The following is a 12,707-nucleotide window of genomic DNA, read 5'->3' on the forward strand; positions in this document are numbered from 1 at the left end:
CGATGCACGGTCTTTCAGGTACGTTAGCGGCCACTGCTTTCATCCCTTGGATGTTTCCCCTCCCCTCGCTCGGTCTGGACCACCTCGAGCGAGCTCCCGTTGCAAAGTTATCGTCGAAGTTCCCTTCAGAAACGCAGCCAGCGTTTCGTTTTCTGGCGTCAAGTGAAACGCGAACATCTGCTGCACACCGTGCGACGACAAACATGTCCTCCTCGGGCTTCACAGTGTTTCAGCTGCCCCGAGAGGCTCGCCAGACGACGACCAAGGACCTGCATCGCATAAATCTGCTTCGAGAGACCTCGCCGGATACCGGACCCCGAGAGCATCCACTTTCAAGACCTCGTTTCGGAGAAGCACAATTTTTCAGAATTTTTTCTGCCTCTACCGTAGTATTTGTTTTAATATCATGATAAATTAGTACGCTAAACAATATTTAAAGAGGAGAAATTTGTTATATTCTGTTATCAAATTTTAGTTCGAAGAGATAGAATCAGGAGATACTCGGAAGATAAATTTAGAAGATACTGAATCCCGCAGAGACCATCTCGCAAGCACCAGATTGCGGTGGCAATAAATTTTCAGCACCACGATGAACGCGGTAACTCAGGAAGAGGAACAAAGGATCCGGAGGTTTTCCGCGTGCAGTGATACGCAATTAATGGGATCCGAGTAGTATAGGCAGTCCCTGGAGCAGCCACAGAGACCCTCTATTATCGGTAAACAAGAGGAGATTGTGATCGCCAGCATCATTCGCTGCTTCACAAAGCGAACGTTGTGATTGCGGGATTCTTGAAACGTATTCGGAGGCAGACACCACCTGGTCCGTTTTCCTACTCCGATAACGCTCACAGCTGCTCCGGCGACTAGCTAGAGTTTGTCGACTCGATCGCGAAAAAGAAGCTGAAACGAGGATTCCTCACCGGAGTGGGAATCTCTCCCACTTTGATGTCATTGTTGTGACCCGGGATGAGTCACGCCGGGTCAGTTGATGTTTTCTCGCAACGAACCAGCGTCGCTGCGATTCGGTTCATTTTTTTCCAGCGAAAGTTTTGTACCCTCTCGATTAGCCGAGTCGGAGTCTCTGTTGATGATCAGTACACGCGATCCGAAGCGACACACTTGGCCGACATCGAGTCGCGTACCGAGCCTTGACTCGTCTAGGAACTTAATTCGCGGCGCAATTAAAATACCAAGACAGCTGCCGTGTCCGGAACCGTTTCCAATGATAATTGAACCGCCTGCTGGTCGTCGAACGCTGCTCTGAATATTACACCGGCTGGAGTCATCATCGTTCGTGGCCGCATGGAAACACGTGTCGAAGCATTTATAGAATCGAAAGGTTTATTAAAAAAGCGTCAGCCATGAATTTTTGAAAACTGCGGAACAATCGCCCGATAGAGATTGTATTAATTCGATCGTTATCTCGTAGGTGCAGCAAGGGCGACTCTCAACCGCAGAGCAGGAACAACAAGCAACAGTTGGCTGCGGAAGATAACGGACCGCAGACACATCCATTCCTCGCGGCACACCCGATAGATCGGCTTACCGAACTCGCGTGGTCTACAGAAAGATACTTGTTTCCGCCCAGCGCGATATCAACCGGAACCCAGGAAAATCGTGCGGCTCTTTGTGCTCGATAACCCGCTGCGTTTTCCTCTCTCTCGAGACACTGTTAACGATACTCGCGTGTATATCCGGTGCAAACGACCTGGGATCTCTTTGGATTCCATGAAGCTTGATCGACCACCGCGGCGTACAGGGTCAAACTCGTCGAAAACATGGATTTTTCATACACACCCACACTTTCTCACGGATTTCTGTTCGACCTCGAGATCTTATCCGTTGAACGCGCGCGCGAAGATGAGCGCATGGCACCCCATGCGAGATCCCGAGGGCGACTGAACACGTTGAACTTGATTTGCGGAACAGCCCGAGAAGAAGGGAGGATTCCGAGAGAAAGAGAGGAACACGTGGTGCGACACTCCGTGAAAGAGGGGACCCTGCTCGCTCTCTGGATTGTTGAATCGCTGCGACGCGATGCGCCAGCGACCAATCAGTCGCCGAAGGGCACAGAAATCATGCTTTCGGCACCTTCGACACGCTGAACACGCTGCTGCAACGATTATCACCGTCCTGGGAGCATCGCCGACGATACCCACGGGACTGGCGAATTATTTTTCTACGCGATTATAAAAATACTGTCGTATTATTCTCAGCCTGAGTCAATTTTACTCCAGCTCGTTACAATTCAAGCAGAACATTTTTATTTTGTATAGAGATCTTATCGATATATCTTCTGTCAAGCAAGACAGATGTCTGCCTCGCTCTGATTTTCATAAAGTAGCATATAGAACAATAGGACTTTACATAAAGATCGGCAGTCTAACGATGACTCGTTAGGATAACAAACGCGACATTACAATTTCTTCCCAGAAGCTGAGAATTATTTATGACTCGACTTAATCTGACATTATGCAATTTGAACGGTAATCTTTATTTGTAGGAAGAGGATATACGTGAAAGAGGAATAGAACTGAGGCGCTCGTTTTTCTCGTAATCGGGAACGCGTTATCTGATCTACTAGAGGTCCAGTCGGAAAGAAAGGCGACGATGGAAAAAAGAAGGCGGCCAGATAAATTCAACGTGTAGCTCGGGTTGTGTCGGACTGCAGGGAGAAGGGCGGGCAGGAGGATCGGGGGAATGGGAAAGGGTCAGAGGGCAGTGTCCCGAGGCAAGGGGCCACAGCCAGGGCCACAGAAAAATTTGCATTTCCTGTTCACGATGAATAATGCCGGCCGTCGTCGAATCAGCCCGATCCGATCCCCGGAATTTCCTCTTGGCACTGTGGCAAATGGTCACGCGCGCTTGCCTGACTCCTCAGCAAACAAGGAAACACCTCTCCTATCAGCCTGCGCTTCGTTGTTTCACCCCAGAAGGGTTCCAAACTCGATTATTCTCTCGGCACTCTTGCCACAAAAATTTACTCGAGTTTTGTGCAGCTCGAGTGTAAGTGCATTTATTCTACTTTTGTCTAAATTAAGCACATAGATGCGTGCTCCCAAGATGAAATAGAATTTCCTACCGTGTTAGTTGCATTTTTGTACAGGAAGAGAACGAGTCTTCGTTTAAATATGTTTTAATGGCCTCCGTGACTTTCAGAAAGCCACCACGGACTTTTTGTGATCCTTCCCAGGAGCCAACAGGGGAGCACAGCTTCTCCTATGCGCGTCTACTTCGCCAGGGGTGGCTTCGAAGGGTTTCCAGCGAAGAAAGAAGAGAAGGGAGAGGAGATGTTTATAGGAACAGCTGTTCCACTCTCGGGGTTGTTGACCATGCACACCTACTTCTTCTACTCGGGAGCCTTTATGGGGGCTCTCCTGACCCCCAGGTATATTTAACACGTGACCGACTTCCATGGGGGAAGATCTTTCCGCTTCTCGTTCGGTCACGGCGTATCAACAGACGACCGCAATTAGTTTGAATTCAGTGCAACCGCAATCTCTGTTCTTTCGTTTGTTATCGCTACAACGTAGATCTCCGCATTTGCTAGCTTATGAACTGTAGAAAACGTTTCGGCCCTTACTGTTTTAAAATCATAGCTAAACCCAAAGAATATTTTCCTAGAAAATACGGCGCGGCAGTTGGAGATGATGAAACCTAATCCGGAGCTCCCTGCTCCCAGTTTTCTAATGGTTGATCAATTAAAAATTCGGTTGCTTAGTTGGTGAGTAGCAAATAATCTATGAAACTGTCCGATCAAATGGAGCAGCAACTGGCATGGAATAATTTCTTTTCAAGGACGCTTCTACGAAGAGCGGAGCCTGCGTCTGGACCGATCCGCTAAGAAAATAGCGGAGCGCAGTGGAATAGAGGGGGAGTTTCAGTAGGAAAGCTGAATGGCGTAACGGCCCGGCGACCGAGCGGAGAAAAACGGAGCGCACACTTGTCTCCGGACAAAAAACCACGGTAGAAACATCTGGAGCCTCGAAACGATCCTACGGTGGCCCCCATGGAAAAAAAACCCGTTTGTGTAGCGTATACGCGTGGGAGCATCTCTCGCGTCCATCCGCGCAACGGTGTACGCAGTGTGTATTGTAAAAAAGCTTTCCAATTTATTTATATAAATAGAACGACGTACGTAGATGTAACACAGATGAGTAGATACAGATACATGCAGTATGAGATGACTGGAGATCTCGCGGTAACGTTACACGCACAATTTCAGGTGGAATTCACCTTTGGGCATGCATCGATTCGCACCAGTCTCGCCAGTAACGTGAATAATACATTCGGGATTAATTTAGTACTCGATGGTGATGGTCTTCGACTTCAAGTACTCGTTCAGAGCATCCTGGCCGAGGTCCTTGCCGAAACCGGACATCTTGAAGCCGCCGAACGGCGCCGCGACATCGGTCTTGTTGTACGTGTTGATGAACACCGTGCCAGCTTCGATCTTCTCGGCGAACCTCAATGCTCTGCTGATGTCCTTGGTCAAGACACCGGACGCCAGTCCGTATTCAGTATTGTTCGCTCTTCTGATCACCTCGTCTAAGTTCTTCGAGTTGAATTTCGAGATCACCATCACTGGACCAAATGACTCCTCCTTGGCTATGTACATGTCATCCGTCACGTTCGTGAATATCGTCGGCTCGAAGTACCATCCCGGACGGTTCACTCTATTGCCTCCGTGAACCAAGGTCGCTCCTTCTTGGACCCCGCTACGGACGAAGTCCAGAAGCTTGTTCAGATGGGCCTTGTGGTTCTGGGGACCGTGGCTCGTGCTCCTGTCCAGAGGATCGCCTACTGAAATCTTCTTCGTCTCCTCCACTACTCTCCTCAGGAACTCGTCGTGTATCGACTCCTCCACGAACAGGCGACCTGTTTCGGAGCATTGAAAAGTTAGAGTAAGAGCCAGTATACAGGGTAATATTAGTTTGCTAAATGGGATACAGTAAACCCTCCTATATAATGCGGAACAAAAATTTCGATCTGTACTAATTCTGAATTAATCGCGTTTTAGGAGGGCTGACGGTATTTAAATTTGTTGGACCGCGTAATTAGCACAAACAGTTTACTACAACAGTTCACACGTACCGGCGGCAATGCAGTTCTCTCCCTTGTTGAAGAACACGCTGTTCATCCCGACCCTGACAGCGTGCTGGATGTCAACGTCCTCGAAAATGACCAGAGGACTCTTGCCCCCGAGCTCCAGAGAGACTTTCTTCAGATTGCTGACGGCGCAGGACTTCATGATCGACTGTCCGATCTCCGTAGACCCAGTGAACCCGAGCTTCCTGATCAGAGGGTGCTCGCAGATCGCGTTTCCGGTCACCTTGCCATTCCCCGGTATTATATTCACGACACCAGGCGGGAATCCAGCCCTGACGGTGAGCTCAGCAAATTTTAAAGCTGTTAGAGGTGAGGCTTGAGCGGGTTTCATCACCACGGTGTTCCCTGCTGCTAAACAGGCCGCCATCTTCCAGGAGAGCATCATCAGGGGATAGTTCCAGGGCGTGACCAGACCACACACACCAATTGGTTCTTTGCGGGTGATGGTCAGATTGCGATTAGGCCTGGCATGGGTGATGGGTATCGTGGAGCCTTGGATCTTGTCGCACCAGCCGGCGAAGTAGCGCCAGGTCTCTATGGACATGCCTATGTGAGTCTTCAGGGCTAGAGTGTAGACTGCGCCGGAGTCCAAGGTCTCTATCGTAGCCAGCTCTTCCTTGTGCTCCTCCATCAGGTCCGCCAGTCTGAACATTTCCAAGAATTTGTTTAGTAATCAAATCCGCAATCTATTGATTCGATTACACCGGTCAGTGTTTGATAAGTAGTAACTTACTTGAAGAGGATAGCTCCGCGCTCTCTAGCGCTGATCTTGCTCCACTCGCCTTCTTCGAACGCCTTCTTGGCAGCCTTGACCGCTCTGTCCACGTCCTCTACAGACCCACACTCCACCGAACAGATGACGCTCTCGTCGTGAGGGTTGATGGTGGGTATGGCTGTACCCTGACCATTCACGAATTCACCATTGATGAACAGTTGCTTGGGGAACTTGAGCTGCCTGTTGTTCGCCTGGATCTCCACTGCGTCGTACTTGACATCTTTAGAAGCGGACACACCGCGCGCAGCCATGATCACCGTGCTGGCGAACTGACTGAACACCGGGGCCATGAACACGTCCACGTTCTGCAACGTGACTCCCAGGTTGTCCTTCACCTCCTCTATCATCCTGACCACGTCCATGCTTGCACCACCTACGACCAATAACTCCATAGAATTCTAATCTCGTTAATCCTTCCAATTCAAGTCTAGACCCTTACCGCAGGCGAAGAAGTCGGTGTCGTACTCGATGTCCACGTTCAGGATGCCTTTCCAGATCCTCTTCAAGATCTCGACGGACTTCAACTCATCCTCCGTGAAATCCACCGCCGTTTCCTCGCACTGCTGGCCGAATTTCTGGGCTGGGATCGTTCTGGTTCCGATCTTGATCCTCTTCACGTTCACGAGATTGCCGTCGACGGCACGGATCAGCAGCCCTCCTTCGTGGAGAATACCTACACGATCCTCCACGGTCACCTGGGACAGTTCCTCCGGCAACTGGTCATTGGTCCACAGACTGGACCCGAACAGACGGACTTCCTCTCCGTCGATCGTCGTCCAGGCACCCGGAGTACTGTCCAAACCACGGATGAAATCGTGAACCTGCTTAGCTGACTTAGCCCAGTCTATTTTCTGAAGCTCCTTCTTGTTCAACATCGGGTCGTAAGTGGCCCCCTCTTCTGTCTGGACGATCATCGGCGCAGTTCCCTTCGCCACGAGATCCACCGCCTCTCCCATCGCTTTGATCCCTTCAGGGTAGAGGAAGTTGTTGTACACACTGTCGAGAGTGTCGTCAGCCTCTAGCTTGCAGGACTTCTGCAGCAAGATCGGCCCAGTGTCGAGGCCGTCGTCGGCCCAGAATATGGAGAAGCCTGCGGTGTTGTCTCCCTCTATCAGGGTCCTAAAAGTGTCGCAGGAATTATTGCATTTACTCGTTTCTAGCATTGCAAGGGTGCGGGATGCGCCTTCTCATTTCTCGATGATGCAAAGGTGGGGGTTTTCAGTAGTGAAAAGCGCTAGATAGAAGATTAATCTAGGCCGCGATCGTTCTCAAAAGTCCCATATTTACGTTTACGATTATGTGGCTATTTTCATAAAGCTGCGACAGCTACATGCTACCGAATAATGCAAATTGCGCCTCGTAAACTAGATTGATCTTTTGTCTATCGCTTTTGACTACTGGAAAGCCACATCTTTGCATTATTGAAAAATGAGAATCTACACTATTCTCAAGTCAAGGTCTCACAGAATTATTAACGCTTGAATAATTAATTGCAGGTAACAAGCACGCATCCTAAGACAGTGCAAGTATCCATTGAAAGCATCGAGACTGCGCCCAGATTAATCCCAAGATATCATTAGATTAGCTACGTTATCGAATCGCGACGCTTTTCAATCCTACTTAATGCTATATGCTTCCTGTTATCGGTTATCGGCGTTCATTCGGAATGCAGAAACTCGATACGTCGAGAAACGGATCCGTAACCGGTTCCGTGACCACACGCACACGCAACCGATTGATTCACGCCCGCCTTATCCACTTATCTGACTGTTACGCTCGCATATAATCACAGTGGCACAATGTCCACTGAACTCTCGAGCTCTTTCATAACAAGGATTCAGATTTCGGGCTATACTAACCAGCTTATAGCACTAGCTCCACGATGCCTGGGTAATATGGAAGGATGATAGCATATGGTCTTGTGGCGAGGATGGTTGATCACTTCCATGGGGATGAATTGGCTGCAGAATGGCAACACGTTCAAATCAACCTCGATGCTCTTGTACTGGTCCCAGACCTCCGACAACATCACGCCTTTGCTCCGCCAGGATTTGATCTTGAACACCGGTGTATTGTCCGCCTTGGCTGTGATCGCTGTGTATGGAAATGTAAAAAAATGGTCACCGGTTTGTCGACGAGCGTTTCTCGCGAATTGTCGTAATATTAAATGCTTTACCTAACGGATCCTCTCGGCTCCCCTTGTCGGGAATCGTGAAGACACCGGTGACCTGGTGACCATTTTGCCTCAATAGCTTGTAAACCTCCGCCGCGAACGGACTCTGGCCGATAATGGCCACTTTAAGCTGCGCCATCGTCGTCTGCGATTCAATGAAACCAATTAATGCCGATTTTTATTGCGACGGCTACACCACTGGCCGAAACTTTAGTACCTCTATAGTCCGCTTAAACGACTCGAACAACTATAAGTAATTCTTTTAATTCAATAAGAAACCAAACTGAACAAGACGTTATTCGCTAGACTGCGGATTTGTATGCGTATATATAATTTTTTTGCGTTAATTGCCAGACGTGGAAACCAAATAGAAATTTATCTTTCTTTTAAAATTGTACGTAAATTATATATAGAGGATTCTCAATGGTTTTGGCCGGTAGTGTACGGACACGTACGCACAGCCTGTTAGTTTGTATGGTATGTATTTCGTATATACATACCTCCGAATGTTACCTAATTGGTGCGATCGTTGTCAAATTTTGCTTGTGCTGTGTTTGTTAAGCAAGCTGCAAAGAAAAGATATGATAAGGAGGAGAACCGGGGTGGTGGATGCGAACGGTGCCTCTAAATCATGCGATTCCGGGCTGTCACCTCTACCGTATGCTATCCTTCACCGAGACTACTGTTGTTATATTTTTGGTGTACCGTATTCGGTGCCCCGAGTTGTTACCGATGTTTACAAACACCGTTTGCGTTAGCGGATTAGAATGTAATTTCGAATAGAGTTACGTACGGAACTCACGACGTACGGGCGCCAGGAGAGAAAGTTTTTCAGCAGCAGCATCAAGAGATAGGTTCCACGTTCACTTTCTCGTCTACCGCGCTCGTTTGCGGACCGTTCACTTGAACACTTGATTATTGTAACACCTCAACGTGCTCGGAGGTATCGACTGAACCAGGCTCCATCCAGTGCGTTTATATAAGCTAACTGTATCGCGCAGCCGGGGGTCAAGAAGTCGCTGAGAAATTGCGATTCACACTTATCTTCGAGAGCTCTCGATAAGCTAATGTGAATCGGCACGCGTGTTCTACGGTACTTCCCACCAGCAAATTCGGCGAATTTTGCAATTTCATTTGTATTGCATAATCCCGAAAAGTCTACCGTATGGGGTCGTTCTTCATTTATCCCTCAGCACTCGACTTGTGACTCAGAGTCGCCACTAAAAATTGCTGTACCATTATTCGAAATATTGTCTAAGATCTCTTTTGTTTCGTCTTAAATTTTATTATACTTTTTTCATTAGTCGGACTATATTTTAACCTGACTATTTTACATTACTTCGTCAAAATAACGAGAATGTATCTATCCAAATTTTTGATAATACATACTCGAAGAAATAATTTTTGTTCGGACGCGCTTTATAATCTCGATAATCGCGTATTAAAAATATTAGAACGCGTCCCGCAAACCTAGTGTCAAATAAAGATTTAAAACCGTTTTGTAAAAGTATGGTATGGTAGATAAAAAAGGAAAGAATCGTAAATGAAATATTCAATTTGTTTATTCTTTACAGTAATGAAACGCCGTGATCGCAAAATGATCGAAATATCAGGAACCGTTTCGAAACTTCAGCGAAAAGGTGCAACATGGTGCAACATTGGACCACGGAAGTTGCGCATCATTTTTGTGTACATATTGTAATGTAAATATAGTTTGCGATATATTTTCGCGTTCAAGTTCGGACCAGTACGAACAGGTTTGTCTGAAAGATTCCGCCTATCGTGGGTCATTGGTCATTGATAAGCTGTTTACTGGACCAGTCTTGAAACTGGTTCGAGTCGGTTTCGAATCTGGAATCGAAACATTCTCGCTGACGGTGTGTGGCATAACGTCGTAGACGTAATTTCTGCAAAAATATTGATAAGAATGCGATTCGGCGAAAACCTGTCATTTTCATCTTGTTGTCAGTTTACATAAGCACAGCGATGACAAAAAGAGCGATTATTTACACTATTAGACTATAGGATATACATTTAATTACATTCATCGAGATTAACATTAAAAATAAGAGCGTGGTTCAGGTTGCTCTAATATCTCGGCACTTTGAATTCCGATCCACCGTCCATCACGGTACTCGGTTTCCTCTTGTTCATGATATTTTGAATTTTCTGCCATTCCCTGTCTAACTCTGCCTTCTCGTTCTTCTCCTTGTTATATTTCCTCGTCCTTCGGCCGTCAGCCATTTTCACGCCGTACTGGAACGCTGCTTTCGGCAGGGCCTCTTTGTTGTTCATGTATTCGCTGTACTCTTCCGGTGTGTCGAAGTCCCATCTTCCGATAGGACCCTTCTTGTTGCCGAGGTCCATTTTCGTGTAATCGACCTCATCATCCGAGTCGTCTATCGCGTCCTGCATCTCGTCCAAACCAGGGTAACATTCCGCGTATCCTTCAGGCTCTGCTGCCAACTTGTTCAGCAAGGCTCCTTTCTTCGGAGCACTGGTGTCCACCGTCGGTGGTGCAACGCTTGGTAATTGAGGAGCATTCGCAGTGTCATCCGTATCCAAAGTATTCTCCGGTTTGTCGAAGTACGATCCCTTCTTCTTCTCCCTGGACTGAATCAAATCCTTCTTGCCAATCGCAGGAACATAGTCCCCGATATCCCCGTAGATACTTTCGTCCTGCGGCCTCGGCGCGATGTCCATATCGTTCATGTCGTCCGGCCTTGATCTACCATCCTTATTCTTTTTCCCCTTCTTCCCGTGACGATTACCTTGCCGCAAATACGACAATATTTGCGCCAGTTTGTTGATTACTATGTCGTTCGTCGTCAAAGTGGGAGTGTTATCGACTGTGGGCACATCTGCTTTGCTTCTGATCAGGGTAGTCGGTATGTCAACGTCCGCGTTCTCGTCGTCCAGCTCTATTATGTAGGCCATGCGACCCGGCGTGAACAACTCGTTCCTCTCGACCACTTTCGACTTCATCGTCATCACGGTTTTGTAAACGTTCCGACCGATTTTCGTCTTGAACTGCATCTCGTCATCCTTCTTCTCCGGCTCCTTCTTCTCCTTCACTTTGTCCTTCGGCTTCACCAGCTTCTCCATCTCCTGCTCCTGCTCATGCTCTTTCGCCTCGATCTCGCTGCGTACCTGTCGAGCAAGACTTGCTTCGAAAAAAGATTCTTTTCTGTGCCCTTCTACCTTTTATTTTTTCTAATAGATATGATAATATTATCACGTCTTAAATGATAAAAAGCTTTATTTATTTCTCGGTATTATGGTATGGAAATTAATTGTTTATTAACCCTTGGCACTCGGAGCTGTTTTAACTCGAAAATTAAACATTTCTTCCGACCCAAAATATTTCCATTACCTATTATTTTTGAAATTTTATGAATATGTAATTGGTACAATACCTCGGACAATATCTACATGTTTAGTAATCGATTAGATACTGATATATTTAAATTCTGAAGAATGTAAACAATATTTTGAATAATAGCACAGCAATTTTTAGTGGCATCTCTCACAGTTGCTGTTCGAATGCTAAGGATTAAAAAATTTGGATTCGTACCTTCTGCAGAAGAGCATAATCCAACCCTTTCACCAAGTGAGTATGCTCCATATCACCACCCAAGAATTTCGACTGTTGGATCATTTGCCTCCTACGTTCGGCAGCGTCCATACCCGACTTCAAATCTGGCGCTACAGCTCTATACGCGCTGGCACTGTTCATTGGATCCTCTGTCTGATAATCCTGGTTGGTACCGTCTCTACGTTCCCTGGCTCTGTCTCTGTATTTCTCCGCCAGCTCTGCCATCTTATCTTCTTCCTGCTTCTTCAACTTGGCGTAGAAGCTCTTCTTCTTTCTTCTGAGCTCTGCTCGACTACCACCGCTAACATTTGGAGTCTGTGCAGTCTTGGCGCTAGCATCTCTAGCAGTTCCAGGTACAGATGCAGGGGTTGCTGATGGAACCGATGCTCTCGGAGTCATCAGCAACTTGCGGAAATCATCGTTCGTTAAACGCACGGACATCCCCATGTCTTCCTCCGTTGTGTCCGGCATTTTTGTGTTTGTTGTGGTTGGATCCCTTTAATGGAATTGAGGTTATGTTTACTGAGAAACTGAACAACCAGTTGGACAAATGGGTAATATTTCTTTTCTGAATTCTAATTAAATTAGCATATGCTACTTACGATTAGTATTGTCAAATTCACGGAACAGGCTCGGTAGAGTCGCTAATATAAATCATTGAATTGTTTAACAGCAATATCAGACCAAGGAAGATGTCAAATTTGTCAACACGATGAAATGGACCCTAGCCATCTATCAGTAGCTGCTTGAAACCACAATTCCTTCTGGCTCGTCGTTGGTAATGTAGACTCCCGATTACTATGACAACTGATGGTAATGGCGGAGACTGTGTATCGGAGTAGAAACCTAAACCACCGACGGTAATTCCAAAAATGATGTACATTTAATATTGTAATTTTCTTGGTAAATAAACAACATTACAATAATTAATGTGTTCTTTCTTCCCTACCCTTCTACATAACCATTTCCGAATTCGACATCTTTTCCGAAAATTTCAAAAATACTTTCTCAATTTTCGAGATTTCCGTCGCCAATTTCGACCGTCTGACTCTGAA

The 12,707-nt window shown here is 46.8% G+C and overlaps 2 protein-coding genes and 1 long non-coding RNA gene across 7 annotated transcripts; 1 reads left to right on the forward strand and 2 right to left on the reverse strand.

The window, feature by feature from the left end:
• Positions 1–172: 172 nt before the first annotated feature.
• LOC143218977 (uncharacterized) lies at positions 173–3,997 on the forward strand. Of its 4 annotated transcripts, XR_013011210.1 has the most exons (4): positions 173–3,006; positions 3,160–3,388; positions 3,625–3,724; positions 3,799–3,997. It is a non-coding gene; the product is annotated as an uncharacterized LOC143218977 (long non-coding RNA). The 4 variants fall into 4 exon arrangements; XR_013011208.1 differs by having other exon boundaries at positions 173–3,388; XR_013011211.1 differs by having other exon boundaries at positions 173–1,339; positions 1,430–3,724.
• A 93-nt stretch (positions 3,998–4,090) lies between these two features.
• LOC143218953 (cytosolic 10-formyltetrahydrofolate dehydrogenase) lies at positions 4,091–9,030 on the reverse strand. Of its 2 annotated transcripts, XM_076444631.1 has the most exons (8): positions 8,851–9,012; positions 8,558–8,623; positions 8,061–8,202; positions 7,744–7,978; positions 6,324–7,003; positions 5,843–6,257; positions 5,095–5,753; positions 4,091–4,878 (listed from the first exon to the last, which is right to left on the reverse strand). In XM_076444631.1, the coding sequence occupies exons 3-8, from the start codon at positions 8,194–8,196 to the stop codon at positions 4,301–4,303; spliced, it is 2,703 nt and encodes a 900-aa protein (XP_076300746.1). In that variant the 5' UTR covers positions 8,197–8,202; positions 8,558–8,623; positions 8,851–9,012; the 3' UTR covers positions 4,091–4,300. The 2 variants fall into 2 exon arrangements, with proteins under 2 accessions (XP_076300746.1, XP_076300745.1); XM_076444630.1 differs by lacking the exon at positions 8,558–8,623 and having other exon boundaries at positions 8,851–9,030.
• Positions 9,031–10,145: 1,115 nt separating this feature from the next.
• Positions 10,146–12,123, reverse strand: LOC143218669 (protein Red). The gene is made up of 2 exons (XM_076443999.1): positions 11,632–12,123; positions 10,146–11,207 (listed from the first exon to the last, which is right to left on the reverse strand). The coding sequence occupies exons 1-2, from the start codon at positions 12,121–12,123 to the stop codon at positions 10,146–10,148; spliced, it is 1,554 nt and encodes a 517-aa protein (XP_076300114.1).
• Between the last annotated feature and the right edge of the window lie 584 nt (positions 12,124–12,707).

The sequence above is a fragment of the Lasioglossum baleicum genome, chromosome 20 (genome assembly GCF_051020765.1).
Source record: "Lasioglossum baleicum chromosome 20, iyLasBale1, whole genome shotgun sequence".
In the NCBI taxonomy this organism is placed as follows: domain Eukaryota; kingdom Metazoa; phylum Arthropoda; class Insecta; order Hymenoptera; family Halictidae; genus Lasioglossum; species Lasioglossum baleicum.